The sequence below is a fragment of the Chelonia mydas genome, chromosome 1, assembly GCF_015237465.2.
Source record: "Chelonia mydas isolate rCheMyd1 chromosome 1, rCheMyd1.pri.v2, whole genome shotgun sequence".
NCBI classification, from domain to species: domain Eukaryota; kingdom Metazoa; phylum Chordata; order Testudines; family Cheloniidae; genus Chelonia; species Chelonia mydas.
Window position 1 is genome coordinate 50,846,053 of NC_057849.1, and position 17,249 is coordinate 50,863,301.

General features: G+C 36.5%; 1 protein-coding gene across 7 annotated transcripts in view; it reads right to left on the bottom strand.

Moving 5' to 3' along the window:
- Positions 1-708: 708 nt before the first annotated feature.
- The window catches only part of DCLK1 (doublecortin like kinase 1), a 332,990-nt gene continuing 316,449 nt past the window's right edge, over positions 709-17,249 (bottom strand). For 5 of the 7 annotated variants that reach the window (XM_037892346.2, XM_043531863.1, XM_043531855.1 and 2 more), the window contains one exon: positions 709-5,861. In XM_037892346.2, the coding sequence (XP_037748274.1) occupies positions 5,697-5,861 (165 nt within the window). In that variant the 3' untranslated portion in view covers positions 709-5,696. Of the gene's footprint in view, positions 5,862-15,175; positions 15,250-17,249 lie in introns of all 7 variants that reach the window. The other 2 variants (XM_043531859.1, XM_043531869.1) reach the window with 1 other exon arrangement.

Here is a 17,249-nt window from a genome sequence, read left to right on the forward strand (position 1 = left end):
GAGAGAGAGTAGAGGCAGAGATTAACTGCACTCCTTGGCAAATGCAAATTTGTTTCAGATTAGTGCCTGAGCAGTGAGGTTACCTGTAGTACATGGATTTATTGCAAATCATAGTGTGCATATTCAATATTTTAAAACAGTCTTCTGATAGCCTCCACAATTCTGAGCTCCTGAGGATCCAGTCCTGATCTTACTATGATAAGTTTGTCATTTAAGTGACAATGGGCCCAATTCTTCTGCTTACACCTGTTTTACATTGGCATAATTCCATTTTCTTCCATGGAGCAAGTCCTAAATGTGAGAGGAGAAGCAAGTTGTATGAGTTCATGTGCTCCACAGAAATTCTACAAAAACCACATTCAGCATTTGATGCATTGAGTAACTCATACTATTGGTAATGAAAATTACACTTAATTCCCTGCTATTGCAGGAACCTCTGGTGCACCTCAGTTGCTCCCATTCTCTGCCTGTGGCATGTAATAGTTGAGTACCCTCTGGGCTGTAATACTGTAGTCTAATTTGGTTGTTGGGTTTAATGTGTGGGTGCTGGGTGTTGGCGGTTGTCTGTGGTATGCAGGAAGTCAGACTAGATGAACTGGTGGTCCCTTCTGGCCTTAAACTGTACGACTCCATCAGCAGACAGCAGGGAGAATACACGCTATTACCATGTGAACTTGAAATACCTGTTAGTTTTTTGTTGCAATAAAATTGCAGGAATAGCCTCTCTCTCAATAACTGAGTTTTCTTACTGGTTTTCCAAGCACCCAAAAGTTTTGAACTATCAACGTTATAGTCCAAACCTGTAAAACTTGTGTTAAAACCAAGCCATTTTTGAATTACCCACACAAAAATGGTCTGAAGCAAGCTCCCCTTTTTTTGTACATACTTCTAGGACATAAATGTCAAAAGGGCCAAGCTGATTTCCCTCATATTTTAGGAGGAGAATCATTCTGGGATGAGGAATCATGTGCCATATATCCGTCTGAAGCATATTTTTACGATCCAACTAAAAACCTTTGAGATTAGGAGTTTACAATGGAAATACTAACACAGCCTGATCCGCGACAGTGCTAGAGGGCACTGCAATAACATTAGGAAACTTCTCCCTGCCCACAATCTAAACTAAATAGGGGATGCCATTTGCTAATGTGTACCATGGGGCAGCAAACAACAGTGATTTAATGTACTTGACCTGTGGCATCGCAACCCCCTGAACCAATTTTCCTTTAAAAATAAATAAATAAATGAAATATGCCTCAGAGGGTAAAGGATTGCAATTTAGCTCATATATATCTATCAGTTTCAACGGTACCTGACAAGCCTTCTCAGTGCTACACACCATTATATGTAAGCACTCCACTTTATACAGAACCACCAAGCTTTTTGAGTAGTTTATTCATAGGTTTGGCTTTGCTTATTGTAGTATGCACCACATTTAAATTAGATGTAAAGCAATAACATTTTCAATGACTGGAGTCTCACTTTTCCCTTTAACAGTCTGAAGCAAATTAATGTATTGGTTGATCATCAACAAGTAAACAGTTTCTGCTACAATGTCAAGAAAAAAAGTGTGTTCATTCATATGAACAGTTCTCATCTACAAAGATTTACACAATGCATGTAATGAGATCGCTTTTCCCTAACTAGTACAATACCAAACTGAAAAGCTGGTTCTTAGGACTCTCTTGAAATTACAATATTGTTTGTTTACCAAAAAGAAAGACAGTCTCAGTCACCTATGCCACCATTGTAAGCTCTATATTAAGTACTTAAAAAGAAATTCTGGAATCACTTCTGGAATTAATAAAATGTATAACTACAGACTTACACTGCATTAATGATACATATTATTCCTGTGATAAGTTAAACTAAAAATAAGATTAATTTGGTTATAGAAATTCCTTGAACAACAACACTTAAATTATTTTAAACTTTAAATTTTCCAAGAATTTTCTGAAAAATTAGCAAACACTGGCTAAAAAAGCAAAGCAGTTTGGATACACCAATGTAATCAGCATGCCTTGTGCTTTTCTGTTAACCCTCTGAGTACAACTATAATATCCTGGATCTTTTTGTAGATAAATGCTAATAAGATTATATCTAATGGGGTTGCTGATTTCCATTTTCACATGATAAACACATTCTAAATTTATTCAGCACAATACTCGAAGTGCACAAAGATTTGAAGGGCACCATCACATATGAGTATTGCATTTACCATGAAGTTAGTTTACTGCAGGTAAATGCACCAGAAGACAGAGTCAGTTAGCAACATGCATAAAAAATAATGAAGTGGTGCATTTACAGACTGTAAATACAATGCATATTTTCTTTTTTGTTGTATTTTAATGTTTAGCACCAATATAATGTGTAAAGTGAAGATACTGGATGGTTTACAGGAAAATGACTGCTATGTTATAAGAAAAGGAGTACCAGTGGCACCTTAGAGACTAACAAATTTCTTTTTCTTTTTCTTTTCTTTGTGCGGATACAGACTAACACGGCTGCTACTCTGAAACCTGCTATGCTATATGCTCTCATACTAGATTTTTAAGTGAATTCATATTAGAAACTGTCCATTAGCCATAATCTGTTCAGTTTCCTTGACGAAAGTTTAGATATTCTAAGGGTCACACCTTCTGGTCTCAGTTACACCCAGGAAATTAGTGGGGTTACAAAGGTGTAAATAGAGGCAAAATTTGGCCTTGTATTTCTTTGGCAAACAAGCATCAACCAGTAACTATTTGAAACCTTAATTTTATAATCCGGATACCCTCTCTTTTAAAACTGTTAAACTATTCCAATAGTTTTTCTTGAAACCATGAAAAGGCCCCATTCAACAATTTGGTGCACATTCTCTAAGGGGCCTAAAGAATGTAACTGTAAAATGTTATAGGAGCTATGTCAGTAAAACGTGAGCCAAAGATCAGAAATTTGCAAGGGATGAGTGGAAATTTCAGGGGCTTGGGTTATTTTTATACAGGTTTTAAGTGGTACAATATGGTGTACGATGGAGCCAAACATCTTATTTTAATGATAGCCCTGGAGTCTAAAACAAAAGCAAAGGTGAGAGGAAGATCTCAAATGGATTTCAACTGACACTACACATTCATGAGACGAAGCATTTGCTTTATACTTGTTTTTTCCCCCTACTCTATTTAATTAAGAAGAATGAACATTGTCCTTGTTCCTTTGAAACTGCCAACGTTTTGCCGATAGTCAAAGAGCATGTGTTATTAATGGACACTTTTGATTGCCATATAAATAAATATCTTTATAGTTGCATCGAGTTGCATCCATTCTAAAGAGAAGGCTGTATTGTAAGGTGAGGGATTATATTAGTTGCTGTAAATCGGCATTGACTTCAATGGAGCTACACTGAGTTACACCAGCTACAGGCCTAGCCCTGTGTAAAAGTACACCCTGAATATTGATTCAGTGTGGCCAAATCCTACCCACTCTTCCACTAGAGTAGAGGACACTCATGTAATGCAATTGCACTGGTACTGCTGCCCAATGGGATGACACCAAGATGACTCCATACCTACCATGAAGTCTCTTTGTGCAGTCTGTTTAGGGGTAATTGTGCATGGTCAGATGATCTGCCACTATATAGCTCTTCTGCCCTCCCCCCCAACCTTGACAAGGGAGGCACAACAGCCAGGAAGCACACTCCAAACTCTGAAGTTTAGTTGTGCTGTAGCTACTTATCCCATTACCCCTATGGAGTTCCCCAGAAACCTACTGAGTTTCTCTCCTTGGGGCACAACTAATTTTATACTTTAACCAGTGTTCCTCTGTTATTTATGCTTCCGTTGCCAAAAAAGGCCTCAATCCTGTAATCTGATTGAGACCCTTACACTTGTGTGCAGCATCCCACTAAAGTCAATGGGGCTATGTAGAGACATCGGGGACCCTCCCCCACAATCAGATGGATAGATTGAAACCAAAGAACTCTAATCAATGTTTTCCATCACTTGAATGAAAACTCATAAAATGAGGTTCCCTTGGTTCAAAATGTGTTAAATGTTTGATATAATACTTACACTGGACACAACGAAAGATGGGCACATTCTAAAGAGAGTGGAGAAGAGAAAGGAATTGACCTAATCTGTTTACACACATGCCCTTCAGTGAGTCTTTTGAGATTTCAGAAAAAGATAGCACCTGGCTCCAGTGATTGGTACTTTAGGAATGCAAATCAATAGTAGGATGGATCCGACAAGACCCTCACTTTCAGAATTGCCATGGTTTTCATTGGGAGTTCTGTGAGCACAGCCCCAAAATGTAAAACCAACACGTGAAACATCAAAGTTAATATTTTCTGCTTGGGTCTTATATTTATTTATAATTTGGAAAATCAAATTTTGGAAATGTGTCATTTTTCACTCAACTAGTGCCACGTTTGTGTGAATATGGGACCGTTTTCACGCAAATGATCCTATTTGAAGCAAAAGTTTGTGAAGTATAACTTCTCTGCGAAATTGGCTTTTCTTTGTACACGGATGAAATGAAATGCTAACACACTGACTTGAGGTTTAACACTCTGTACATGTGTTTTTCACACAGACCCCTCCCCCGTATATAATAGCACAGATCTGCTAGATGAATAGTTTTTAGTTTTTCCGCTCTAAGACAAAATTCTCATTGATGTCAATGAGGACAGCAGGATTTCACCCAAAGGCTTTTCTTAAATGTTAACATGCCAGGTATTTTCCCCAATTTATAAATAATGTCACTATTGTAAGGGTAATTCTCTTTCCTTTAATGCTGGATTTTTCCTCTCTCTCTCTTAAAAGACTCTCTCCTGGTAGTCATCACAGTGTATCTATGAAAAAAACATGATTGTGTTGAGAGGAGTATTCCCTCTTCAAAATCCCAAAGCTATAGAGAAACTAATAGCTCTCCCCTATCTGTACATCCTTGTGTGTGTGGCAGGGAAAAGTTTTAGAATTAGATCTTTACATACCAAAGCATGGTAGAATGTGCCATTCACCCACCTCACATGACTCTGCCACTACTACACGACAGCCACTAGCAGCCAATAATATGGAAGCAACAATTTTTTATGGTATCACCTTAGGTAGATTGTTATGAGGCGGTCCTACCACCGATTTTCCATTTATCCTGTATGGTACCTACCAGTAATGGTCAGCCGCCTGTGGTAGAATATCATAGAAGCTTAGAATACGCTGTTCTAAAACAAGGTTTTTAAAAAGCCCCGATTTGCAATCACTCAAATAGAGGTGCATTTGGATATTGTTTTGGCCAGAACACTTGGGAAAGAACTAAGGAGATGGGGGGAAAAGATATGTGCATCTAAGTCAATAAAGCCCTACTGTGGGCCATCAAGGCTAAAGATTATTACGCACTCAGAGGGTTAACATGTGCTAAAATTACAAACTGCAGGTCCTAGCATGACTGATGAAAACATTCATTGCTCTTATCTTAAAAAAATGCAAAATAGTCTTAACCCTTTGAGGATCATATTAGCAGCAAGTCACAATCTAGACAGAGCACAAGTATCATTCCAGTCAGTTAGGAAATTATTATTACAAAGATACTGTAAACACCCTTTTCTGTTCCATCATTCGAGCATTAGTGCTAGATAGATCAGATGTAACTGTTTCACACAGGTTTGAAGGACTTTCAGAATCTCAAAGGGTTAAGCCAAGACTTTGAGCAAAAGTGTTTTATTAAAAGGGTGAGTTAGGTGAGCGAACAGTCTCAGATGAACTTGGTGAATAGTCTTCCGATTCAGAGTTGAGTTCAGGTGGAGCTTGCTGAGCCTTATATCGTCCCCTCACATCCTGGTTGCGTCTTCGTCGGAAAACCTGCCTCTCCTTATCAAGAGCGGTGGTCTGGCAGGGGCATAAAATGAGAATAAATGAAATTAGGCTGTGTGAGAAATGCAAAGCTAATGAAAAACATGCATTTGTATGTGGGCCTGCAAATACCAGGGATAATAAATGTTCAGGCCAAATTAAACCTGTTCTGTTTCAGTCAGTTTTGAAAGGTTTAGCCCACAACATAGCTAAACTTTTAAAAAAGTGCATTTCCCAAAACTTAAGCAGCAACATGACATCAAGCATATATAGTACCATATATATGGATGCCATATGTTCAACTTCTGGATGCTATTAATTTCATAGAGTAATAAATTCAGATTTCAAGCCAAATACCAGCTGACCTTCCCCCTTCCTTCTCAAAGTATAAATCTTTTCCTACAGGCAAGGTATAGATATAGGATTGTCTGTTCCATTTGACCTAATGAAGGTTGATACACATTCACTCATGTTCAAATCTGTGAGATTGTCTAACAAGGATGGATTGTGATGAAGTTGTCAGCTAAGAAAGAAAGGTAACAAAGAAGCTAACTCAGCTCTTTAAAACCTCCTCATGCTAAACCATTTGAGGCTCTGCTGTTGGGAAGAACACTAGTGAGCTCTTTTTGAAGACTGCATTCAATCTGATCACCTTGCCTAAAAAATAGTATCGACTAAACCCAAACTAAGTGAAGTCCACGCTAATTTTATACAAAATGACTATTTTTTCTAAAGGTGTCTGAATTTACTTGGCCAAATCCTCCCTCCCTCCCTCAACATATTTCCTGCTACTGGTCGAGATTTCTGCTGTAATGAGACTGATGTCACTCATAGACAAGTTTCTCATTTGGCTTGGTCTTGCAGTGAAGTCAATGGAAGTTTTGCCACTGACTCCAATGAAGCCAAGATTTCACCCATAATCTTGAATATAGGATATTCTTCTGTAGCCACTGAAATTACTGTGATGTTAAAAATTCAGCATTACGGTTTTGATTCAGGAAAGCACTTCAACACACACTGAACTGCTTTCCTAAAGGGGGATGCTTTCCTAAATCAGGGTCCATGACTCCACTGCAAGGGCAAAATGGAAAAGAAGGACTGTTAATGAGAAAGCCCTTAAAATGTACATAAATATCTGATCTCTAGTGGAGAGGCAAAGATAACTATGGAATATATGTAGAAACGGAATGGATTTAAATTTTAAGTCTGACATATTAGAAAGTTTTTCCCTAGCATATGTGTCACCCTTTAAATGAATGCGGCCAAGAGGTTATTCTGCTTCAAAGGGTTTATTGTTTTCTCTTGGGAGATACATGACCGTTTTTCCTCTTGAAAATTTACCAGTTATACTGTGAGCCTCATCAGAGAACAGAGATACATTTATAGCTAGACTATTTTTGAGAACAAAATGAAAACTAAATCCATCACGGTGGTGCAGAATAGCATTATAGCAATCCATGCTCAAATAATGCAATCAAAGTTCAAAAATGATGTAATAAAGACAGAAAGATGGACAGAGCACAGAGCTACTACAGCAAATGGATTTAGTTAGGCTGAATTGCTGAACTATTTTTATATCAAGAACCTATAGAGCACTATTACACAAAGAGGTAAAAATAATTAACTTTGATAAGTTTCAGAGTAGCAGCCGTGTTAGTCTGTATTTGCAAAAAGAACAGGAGTACTAGGGGCACCTTAGAGACTAACCAATTTATTTGAGCATAAGCTTTCGTGAGCTACAGCTCACTTCCGATGAAGTGAGCTGTAGTTAACTTTGATAAGTTCATCCTTAACTTTAAACAATAATTGTTACAAAATACAACACTTATTGTCTGCTGAAGATTTATTTGTTTACTACTAATCTTTTATTTATGAAATTTAATTAGTATTTTTCAGTATCTTGGACATTTCTTAGCCTTAAACCAACTGGATTTATGATTATGTTTTCATGATTAGATGAACATCTTGATCATTTACACACAGTGAATATACTGCATACCGTATATAATTCTGCATGAAAATTGAAAAGAATGGGATACATGATCATTCTATGACATACAGATTTCCATTTACAAGTCATTTTTGTGCTTTTGGGATATAGGAGTTTATTTAAAGGTTATACCACAACATGTCACCCTGCAGTTAATCCTGAAGTAATAGATACTCTTGAATAAAACACACTAGTTTATTTTGAAGTCTAATCCAATGTTATTGTCTTTTTTAAAAAGGACCAAATTATAAACCACCTAAAATGTTCTGCCCGTCAGATAACTAAGCATCATGACATTTATTGCGTTTAAAGTCATCTTGGTGTATAATGGAAAATCCAACAGCCTACTCTGCTGTCATTGTTAAGGGACCTTTGGGGGCCATTTTATTTAAAATACACAAATACATTAACTGGTGCTTTTAGTTTCATAGGATAAAACATTTAGAGGTGTAAAAAAAGCTATTATGTCACATAGTCCAACCCACTGCTAATGTAGGATTAATTCCCTAGACCACATTTTTAGCATCTGTGTCCAATATAACATTTCACTGTTGGAAAGTTTTTCCTGATATTCAGTCCAAATTCACCCTTGAATTTCATCTCATTGCTTCTAATCTATCAGAGCTTGTCTGTAGCTTCGTGGCATTATGTATTTTCACTCCCTGTTGGAGAGACACCAAGAATCTTTTTACCCACCCAGAAGACTCATTAGAGAAATATATAAGGTGAGAAAGAGACAAGTAGGAGGAATCCTTATCAATATACAGTTGATGAGAAAATACAACATAATATGTTTCACTCTACAGCCTTTCACATGTTGTAATTATAGCATGGGCTGTTTCTGCTTCTCTCAATAGGTTCAATCTTGAGAGGTACTGAGCATTCCCAGCTCCCACTGAAGTCGCAGGACTGGGCCAATGCTGCCCTGCATGTGGATCACGTACTTCGAACTTATGGTTTCTATAACTGCACAAATAATCTCACTAAAATGCATTCTGAGCACATTTTAATTTTCATTCAATGTATAGATTCATATTCATAGATTCCAAGCCCAGAAAGGGCCATTGTGATAATCTACTCTGACCTGAGCAACACAAGCCATAGAACTCCTCACAAATAATTCCTAGAGCATATCTCTTAGAAAAACATCCAATCTTCATTTAAAAATGGTCAGTAATGGAGAATCCACTATAACCCTTGGTAATTTTTTTCTAATGTTTAATTACTCTGACTGTTAAAAATTATGTTTTATTTATGAAGCCACAATTATCTCTCTCCTCTGAAGAAGTTCAGCATGCAACAGATAATTCTGTGGAATGTGAGGAAATGGTTGTGTACACTGTAGAAATAAAAGAATGCATGGTTTAGTTACTGTACCTTGTGTCACCTAGGGGCATATTCTAAAAAATGGTTAATTTGTGACAAAAATCAGCAACCTGTTTTGTAGCAAAGACCTCTTAAATACATTGCCTGGATGCTCAGCAAATATAGTATGCTTTAATAGATTTATTATTTCATCTGCTATTCAGCTGGAAGGTTCACTGGTGCATGAACTGGTCCATTATGGATTTTCAGGGCATTTCTACTTTAAGCTATTCTTTCAATAAATAATAAGAGGATCTGAAGTACACTTATGCCTCACAGGGCTGCAAATCCCAGATTTTCATTACCATATTTTAGCATTTCTTCTCAGCTTGGGGTGAGAGGGTGAGAACTTTGAGGACCAGACTATATTGATGGTAACCAAATTAAACTATAGCTTATTTACATAAGATATGTAGCTGTCCTCTTACAATCCATCTGAGGAAATATAAAGCTACTTATCCAATAGCAGGTAAGTGGATTGCCTTCAATAGTTTGGTGCTGATGGGTCTGAAGCATCTTTTGCTAAGCACTAATGTATTTTGTATCAACATTTAGTACTCCTGATACCCAGTACCATATGGTCAACAAGCTATTTTTGTGAATAAAAATTATGTATTTGGAAGCAACAGAGACATTTTATAGTCATTGTTCCTGCCATACTAATGTGGGGCATTTACCATTTCTCCAAGATTTTATCATGTGTGATATCTATTTCCTGATTTCTAACTGGTAATGTTGCAGCACTCCCGAATCTCACACAGGTTTTTCTCCATGGCAAATATTGAACGCGGTGCGTCTGGATAGGTGCTCACTACTACGTCTGCTTTGAAATATGTGCTGGATTTGCAACGGGAAGAATCCATTTTACTGTTAGGTCACATTTTCTGTCAGTCAGTAATTACTGGATTTAAGTAACTGTATTTTATGAATGTGAACAGTGACTGTGTTTCTTTTCTCTTCTCTTAATTTATTGTTAGCCTCCAAAAAAAATTATTCATTTCATTAATAAAAGAACATTATTGTGCATTTTGCCTCTTAGTCCATCCATTATTCATACTAGCTAGGAGACTGAACTGGAGATGCAGCTGTTCACGTGTTAGTCTAAGAAACCCTTTCCTTCTCTCACTGTCCATCTGCAGGGAAATATTTGCAATTTGCTTGCCATTTTGGAGATCCTTTGTTAGCACATGGAATTAAATTGACATAACTATTGAAATATTGACATTTTCCTCCTGTTTTATTATTTTTAAAAGATCTGTTTAGATGTTTCCAGCTGGGTAATTTGTTCTATTTGTATAAGGTTCTGGTTGGTGACCTCAATACGTTGTGATGTGTTACAGTAGATTTTATTAATGGTAAAAATGACCACTAATGCGGCAATAGTAGCAGCTATACAGTGTTAGGACAAGAGGTCTTGCACATGTTTCTTCACAGGCTTCTCAGGTTTATACACAACCTCTCCCATACCCTCCCACCCCCCAAAAAACCAGTTTCATTTATGCTTCATACTACACTGGCACATATATAAAAAAAGACAAGTATAGTACATGTATGACCACTGGATTCACAATACTGTATTTCAGTTTATGTTTATTATTTAACATCCCTGTTCTTAGGGATATGACTTCTCAGCTGGTTTAAATTACATGTGTATGAAACTTAGTTCAAAGCTGTTTGCATGGGTGCAATTTTATTTATAATTTGTAAATCAGTTGCGGTTTTCTTAGTCACAGAGTGGCAGAGAGATTTTAAATGACTTGAGATGTTTGTCTGTCTTCACCAGGGTCAAATTTACAGAAAGGCTTCATTCTTTGAAAAAAGTAAATTTTACAGATAAAGTGTGATTGCCCACCAGCTTGCCCCTTGTGCAGTCACTTACATCGGTACAAAGGGTGTAAAACATATAAATACAGTATTTTGACTCTGTAGCAGTTTGGACAGGTGTAGATGACTGTACTAGATGCAATGAGGAATCAGGTACACTATGAACAGAGTGGGATTTTGGAATTTGAAATGAGTTATTCAGCTTGAAAAAAACGCAGCTACTGTGAGCATCATATTTTTAAAAGTCAATGATTACATGAATTCAGGGTTGTTAGGATGCTACAATTGCATTACAAATCAGTGGATAAGCCCAATGCAGTTGCCTCTGTCATTACATGATAAATATTTTAATGACCTTCCCACATGTTTTCTTGATATCATATTAGCTCCACTGGAGTTTATAGAATGTCAGTGGACATATCACAAAGAAGATATACTTCCATTAAAAATGAAGTTACTCTAGGTACATCTGTGCTAGGGTATTCTTAATATTCTGATTTCAACTCTCAAAAGCCACAAGATTCAAACAACACTATCAACAATAGGTTAAAAAATGTATAGATTCAGACATAAAGCTGCAAGAGTAAGAAAATTCAACTGACCTTCTCTTGCTAAATTATGCAAAGTACTGAAGTCAAAATGGGCTTCTGTCAAGGGGTTCAAGTAATATAGGTGATCTTACATACCTATACACGGCACATTGCAACACTTAGACCCAATGGCACCATTCCCTCTTAATATTCTGACTTAAATCCTTGAAGATCAGCAGACTCACCAAACACTCTCAGGTTGTTAAGATCCTCAATTAAATAAACCCTAAATAGAGATTCTTATAAGAGGGCAAGAAACCTGCCAGGTTTGTTTGTTTGTTTCTGTCAAAGAACATCCAATAGTTGAGCACGTGCAATAAATGCACATTTTATTTTTGGCTTTTTAAAAAAGAAGCTCACTGAAGAGCACAGAGTGCTGCTATAAAACAACATCTCTGCAAACAGAGCACTGTAGGTATTCACAGATCTGCTCTGCCAGAGTGCTCATCTATAATTGCAGAGAAAAGAGTGTGTCATTGGGAGTACATGTCCTACAATAATATATGCAGCTTTTAAAACTTATATCACATTTGGGGCTTAAACAATTTACATGATCTAACATTTTTATTTAGGCTTCTTTTACTGAACTAGTTTATCGTATTTTTTTCTGTTATTTGTATACACAAAACACTGTAATACTTTTTCCAGTTATTATGCACAATATGCTGCAATTGTTACTTCAGGAAAAGATTTTTAAGTGTACTACATCTCAATGTGGAAATACTTTCAGGAAACAAAGTCACTACATTTAAAATACTGCAGGTGCTCTTTGTGGCAACAGAGGAAAAATAGCACTTTGAGGGGGCAAAGTTAGCGTTCAAAAGCAGAATTAGGAATCTTGAGCACATTAGGGAGGGACACATTTAGACTACAATAAGGAAATGGTTTTCTGGTTCATTGAAAGTGGAAACATTGTCATTTTTGGAGAAGAATAAGAGAAACTAGAGGATCAAATAAGAAAAGGATCAGTGGTTAAGCGAAGCAATCAAGAGCTCAATTATGAAAGAACGCGTGAGCATTAAATCTCTCTTTGGATTCTTCTTTATATATTGGCCATATTTGTGATCACAGATGAGTTTTCAAGGCCTGTGGCAAATGAACTGTTGTATAAGAGTGAAGGGATGAACCCTGTATGTATTATCGTTGAGAATTTGCAAAGTTCTATGAATAGTATAACAATTACTAAGTGAAAATAGTTTTACTACTTTCTTAAAATGTTGGTCACTACAGTGGTTGTTTGAATGCTCCTGAGATGAAAGACTAAGCATTTGCAATCAGTGCAGATAATGTGTATGTAATAGTGTTGATTCTGGGACTCTCAGGTATTATAACATTTCCTAATTAAGCATATACGTCTATGAGTTTTTAGCACCACCTTCCCAATTTGGTTTTACACACTGAGTGCACTGTTTAGAACAGCACTAATTATAAACATTGTTACTGCCCCCAGCTGGAAAACAGCAGTTTATGTATGAATAAGAGAGATTATCACCCGTCTGCTCCAGCCCATTATTCAAGGATATGTCACTTTGTATGCTGATGGAAGCCATTACTAGCATTTTAGTCAAATGGCCTTTTTATATTGTTTATTTATTTACCTATTTGCTGGATTGGAGTTTTCCCCAAGCCCCCAGATGTACAGTTTGTTTTAAAACCTGGGCTACATAGTTAAACTGAGTCAAGGCCAGTCAGATTAGAAACATTTCACTATTTTCTCACAAATTCCTCTCTCTAGAGGTTTGCGCTCTCTGATGCTGGAGACTTTTTTTTATTTAAATAGAGACCTACATGACAAATAGAAACACAATGATTCTGACTTTGTATAAAAGAAAAAAATAGCATAAGTAAAAGAGCCATAGTGGTGCTATTCAGAACGAAACATTTTAGCTCTTTGACAAAGTTCTATTTGATTCAAAATATAAACTTTCCTCAATGAGCAAAATGAAAAAGTTATGATAAGACTTCTCTAGCTTAAACTTTGCTAAACATCCCACTTATAATCCACAGAACATACCAGTGATTCCCTCCATTTCTCAATAAAGAAAAAGTGCAGATGCCAAAGTGAGGTCTCACTAGGATATTATTTTTACAAAATACACAACATTTTATTTACTAGGATACTCTGAAGCATTATGTCAATTGAGAAAATAGATGAATAAAGTACACTCTGTGATTTATGGAAATTTCAGTAAGTCTCCCAATCGCAAAATATGAATTAGTAAGGTGCTACTACACAAACCAGTACAACTTTGAGCACTTTTATGGAAACTATTTCTCAGGTAGTCATCATAACCAGCATCTATATGGTGTACCTGGACTAACTTTTTGCTTCTCATCTGAAGGGTACATCAAGGAGGAAGAGCTATTTTTCTCCTTCATGACCATTTAAAAATCTACTGAATTTTCATAGGCATATTTTTGGTGTGTTCGGAGGACTGCTAACTTTTGTGGAAACTGTGCTGTAGTCTGATCCATGCAATCAGTGAAATGATATGAGGGGCAGATTTCTACATTACTGTAAACATTACCATTTTGCTAATGAAGTTAATTTGTAGAATTGTTCCATACACAGAACAGGCCTTCCTCTGCCCCCCACAATGAAAAGCATTTCTCTGGGCTTGAACAACCACAGTGTTAGCAAAAATATTCAGTTGGGACTCATTTTATCTTTCCAGATATCACAAATCAAACCCTGTGAGCAATAAGGGGACAAGAGCCAGCAAATAAACACTTGATGAAAATACCAGGGACACCTGACTGATTGAGGAGGTATGGGCCTGACATCAGCAGAATCCCTCTTTTCACCCACTCAAAAACAACCACCCCAGCCAAAGTCCCATTTGATCACACAGGTCAAGTCAACTAATAACAACCCTGACACAGTTATGCAATGTAGGAAAATATTAAAAACTGATTCATGCAATATTGTTAAAAAAATTTAAAAACTACAAGGGGTTTTAAAAATAAAAAAAAAGAACATACATAAATGTGCATAATTAGAAAACACAAGCTTACCAGCACATACAATGCATTATATTTCAGTAAACTTGGGAGAGCTTCTAAGTACTATGTTAGGTAAATGCATTGTTCAATCTAAGGTAAGGATTGTTTTTGATGGGTTAAAAATGACAGTATATAGTTCCACATCTCATACAGAAGAGAAAAAAATATATGCTGAGATCTTGTTGCTGTTCCAGGTGTTTAAAAACAGAAGTGCACAGGAAGCAGATGCCTTAACCAGCAATATGGGGCGGGGGGGGGTGGGGGGTGGGGGGGGGAGGCAATTGCTGCAGCATATCTGGTAGATTTTCTATATACACTGTCCTTTTAACTATAAGGAAAATTGATACTGAGCATGTGCGATGAAGAGAAAGCTGGCAATGTCAGTGTGAATAATGGGTGAAAAAAAGGGAATGACGGGGTGTGGCATCTCAATCAAGATTAAAATGAAACTGATAAAGCAGCATATGGACTGGATAACAAATCAAAAAGCATGTTTATCCACTGAAGGAACTGGTTAATGGAGACTGCCAGCACGTTGCCATGGAAACACTGACTGTTGGAGCTGCACCATCTCATACCTTATCCAATACATTCCTGGTTGTTGGTAGTAGTCCAAAGACCCTGATCTCTTGATGGTAAACCCGTGGTCCAGCTGAGCAGAGAGAAATGGGGCAACTCAGTGGATCGATATTATGCTAAAGAATTAAGACTCCAGACCAAGCTGTTCCTTATTTAGTGCATATTGACTGTTTTCAGTTTCACAAGGCACTTATCTAACATCCTGAATCTATGCACTGGAGACAAAAAGTAAGAAAAAGAATAAAAAAAGAAAGAAAAAAAAGAAAAGAAAGTAGCCCTAGCTTCTATCTTGTTATATTAGAAGCCATTTTATTTAAACTGAAATGGAGTTTGTGAAATAAGTAACTTAATGCATTATGCATTCATCTAAAAGTCTAACAAATATCCTGGTATCTCCAAATATAGAAGTGCCCCTTTAAGTTGCACATAATGGTAATGAAAAAATATCTTTTGCAATTAAACAGAGGTTTAATATTTTTTTAAAAACACAGTGTTAGCCATCACAACAAGCAGGCTACACAGACTACATCAGGCTTAAATTAGACTACTTCATAATCATGGCATGTGTAAAGATTAAAAGAATCCGGTTTTGATATCCCATCAATTATGGTAATTCTGGTTTGGTTTTTTTTTTAAAATGTTAGCCTTGGAGAGCAGGACTTCTCAGGTTCATGAACATTGCACTGTTTGTCATTTCACCTTACATCTCAGGCTTAAAAAGATAATGGTAGAAAGCTGTGATGTAAAATATTCACTAAATTGCAGCAATTAAAGTCAAAATGGAAAATTAACTTAGTATGGTGTAAAAAAAAACCGGGTAAAGTGTGTGCTTAAAAATATAACTTTAAATTGTGCATATTGTTCTAAATTGAGGTTATCATTAGCAGTGGAATGTGCATAGAAAAAGAAAATGTGCTATTTTCTCTAACCCTTTTACACTGCACTAACATCTATTTGGGATAGCCTTTAACAGAGGATTAGATACAATTTCAGGGGGGGTCAAACTGGAGAGACACTCTGCCCAGTTTAATCTGAATAATTTGATAACTTTCACATTTTGCTCTACAAAAGGAAAGGCCATTGTGTGTTTCCTTAAGACTGTGGCATACTGGTGCAATACTCATGATAGTTACTAATTCTAGATTGAGAAAGGCCGGTTAACATGTCTCTAGGTACCAGTTATTTAAACTGTAGTTAGCATCTAACTTTAAATTTTACTTACACTTTCAATACAGACATAAAGAGAAATATTTAATAATTTATTCTGTTTTCTTAAATCAATGCACGTTTCATCTTATTTAGAATTATTTAAAGGCCACTTCCTGTTCAAAAGATGAGGACCTTGCACCCATACTTCATTTTTCATTGAGTTTCAGTAGATTGATCTACTATTGCCATCTGCTGGCAGCCGGTTATACTGCATCTCAAGTACACAAAAGACAAGGTTTTTTACAAATTGAAATTAAAAGTATTGCACACTAAAATATTATAACTAACAGGATGCTGTTACAATTGTTTTAGGAGGGGATTTATTCTTTGAATTTTAAAATGTTACATCTATCTAAGCAGAAGTCAAACAATATTTTAGTTACCATGGAGACTACAGGCTAAGAAAAACAGGTTATAAATAATAATTATAGAACAACAGATAGACATTTAAGTCATTTGTTCTTCCTCAAACTGAGCAAAAATAATAGACTAAAGCTTTTTTCTCTTCTCCACATTTTAAGAAAAGCCCACTGTTAAAATGTCACTTTTAATTTTATTTTATAATCACTAGAATGTATTTTAAATACCTCACTCCGTCCTTCCCCCACCCCACGATAAAGCAGCACCAATTTGGTTTCCACAAATGACAGAGGCTGTCTGCGACAGGCAGAACGCTGCAGACAGAGGAATCGGTTACCATCTCTAGACACACTGGCAGGCCATCAGCTGTCAGAACAGCTTTTTTCTTTCTTTATGCTACATGGTTCCCGTGAGCCTCAAGCTGGGATTTACTCCCGTAGCCAAGTCAGGGACCTCACACAACCTTAACATAATGTTATCATTAGTCTTTTCTTCTGTCTTAAT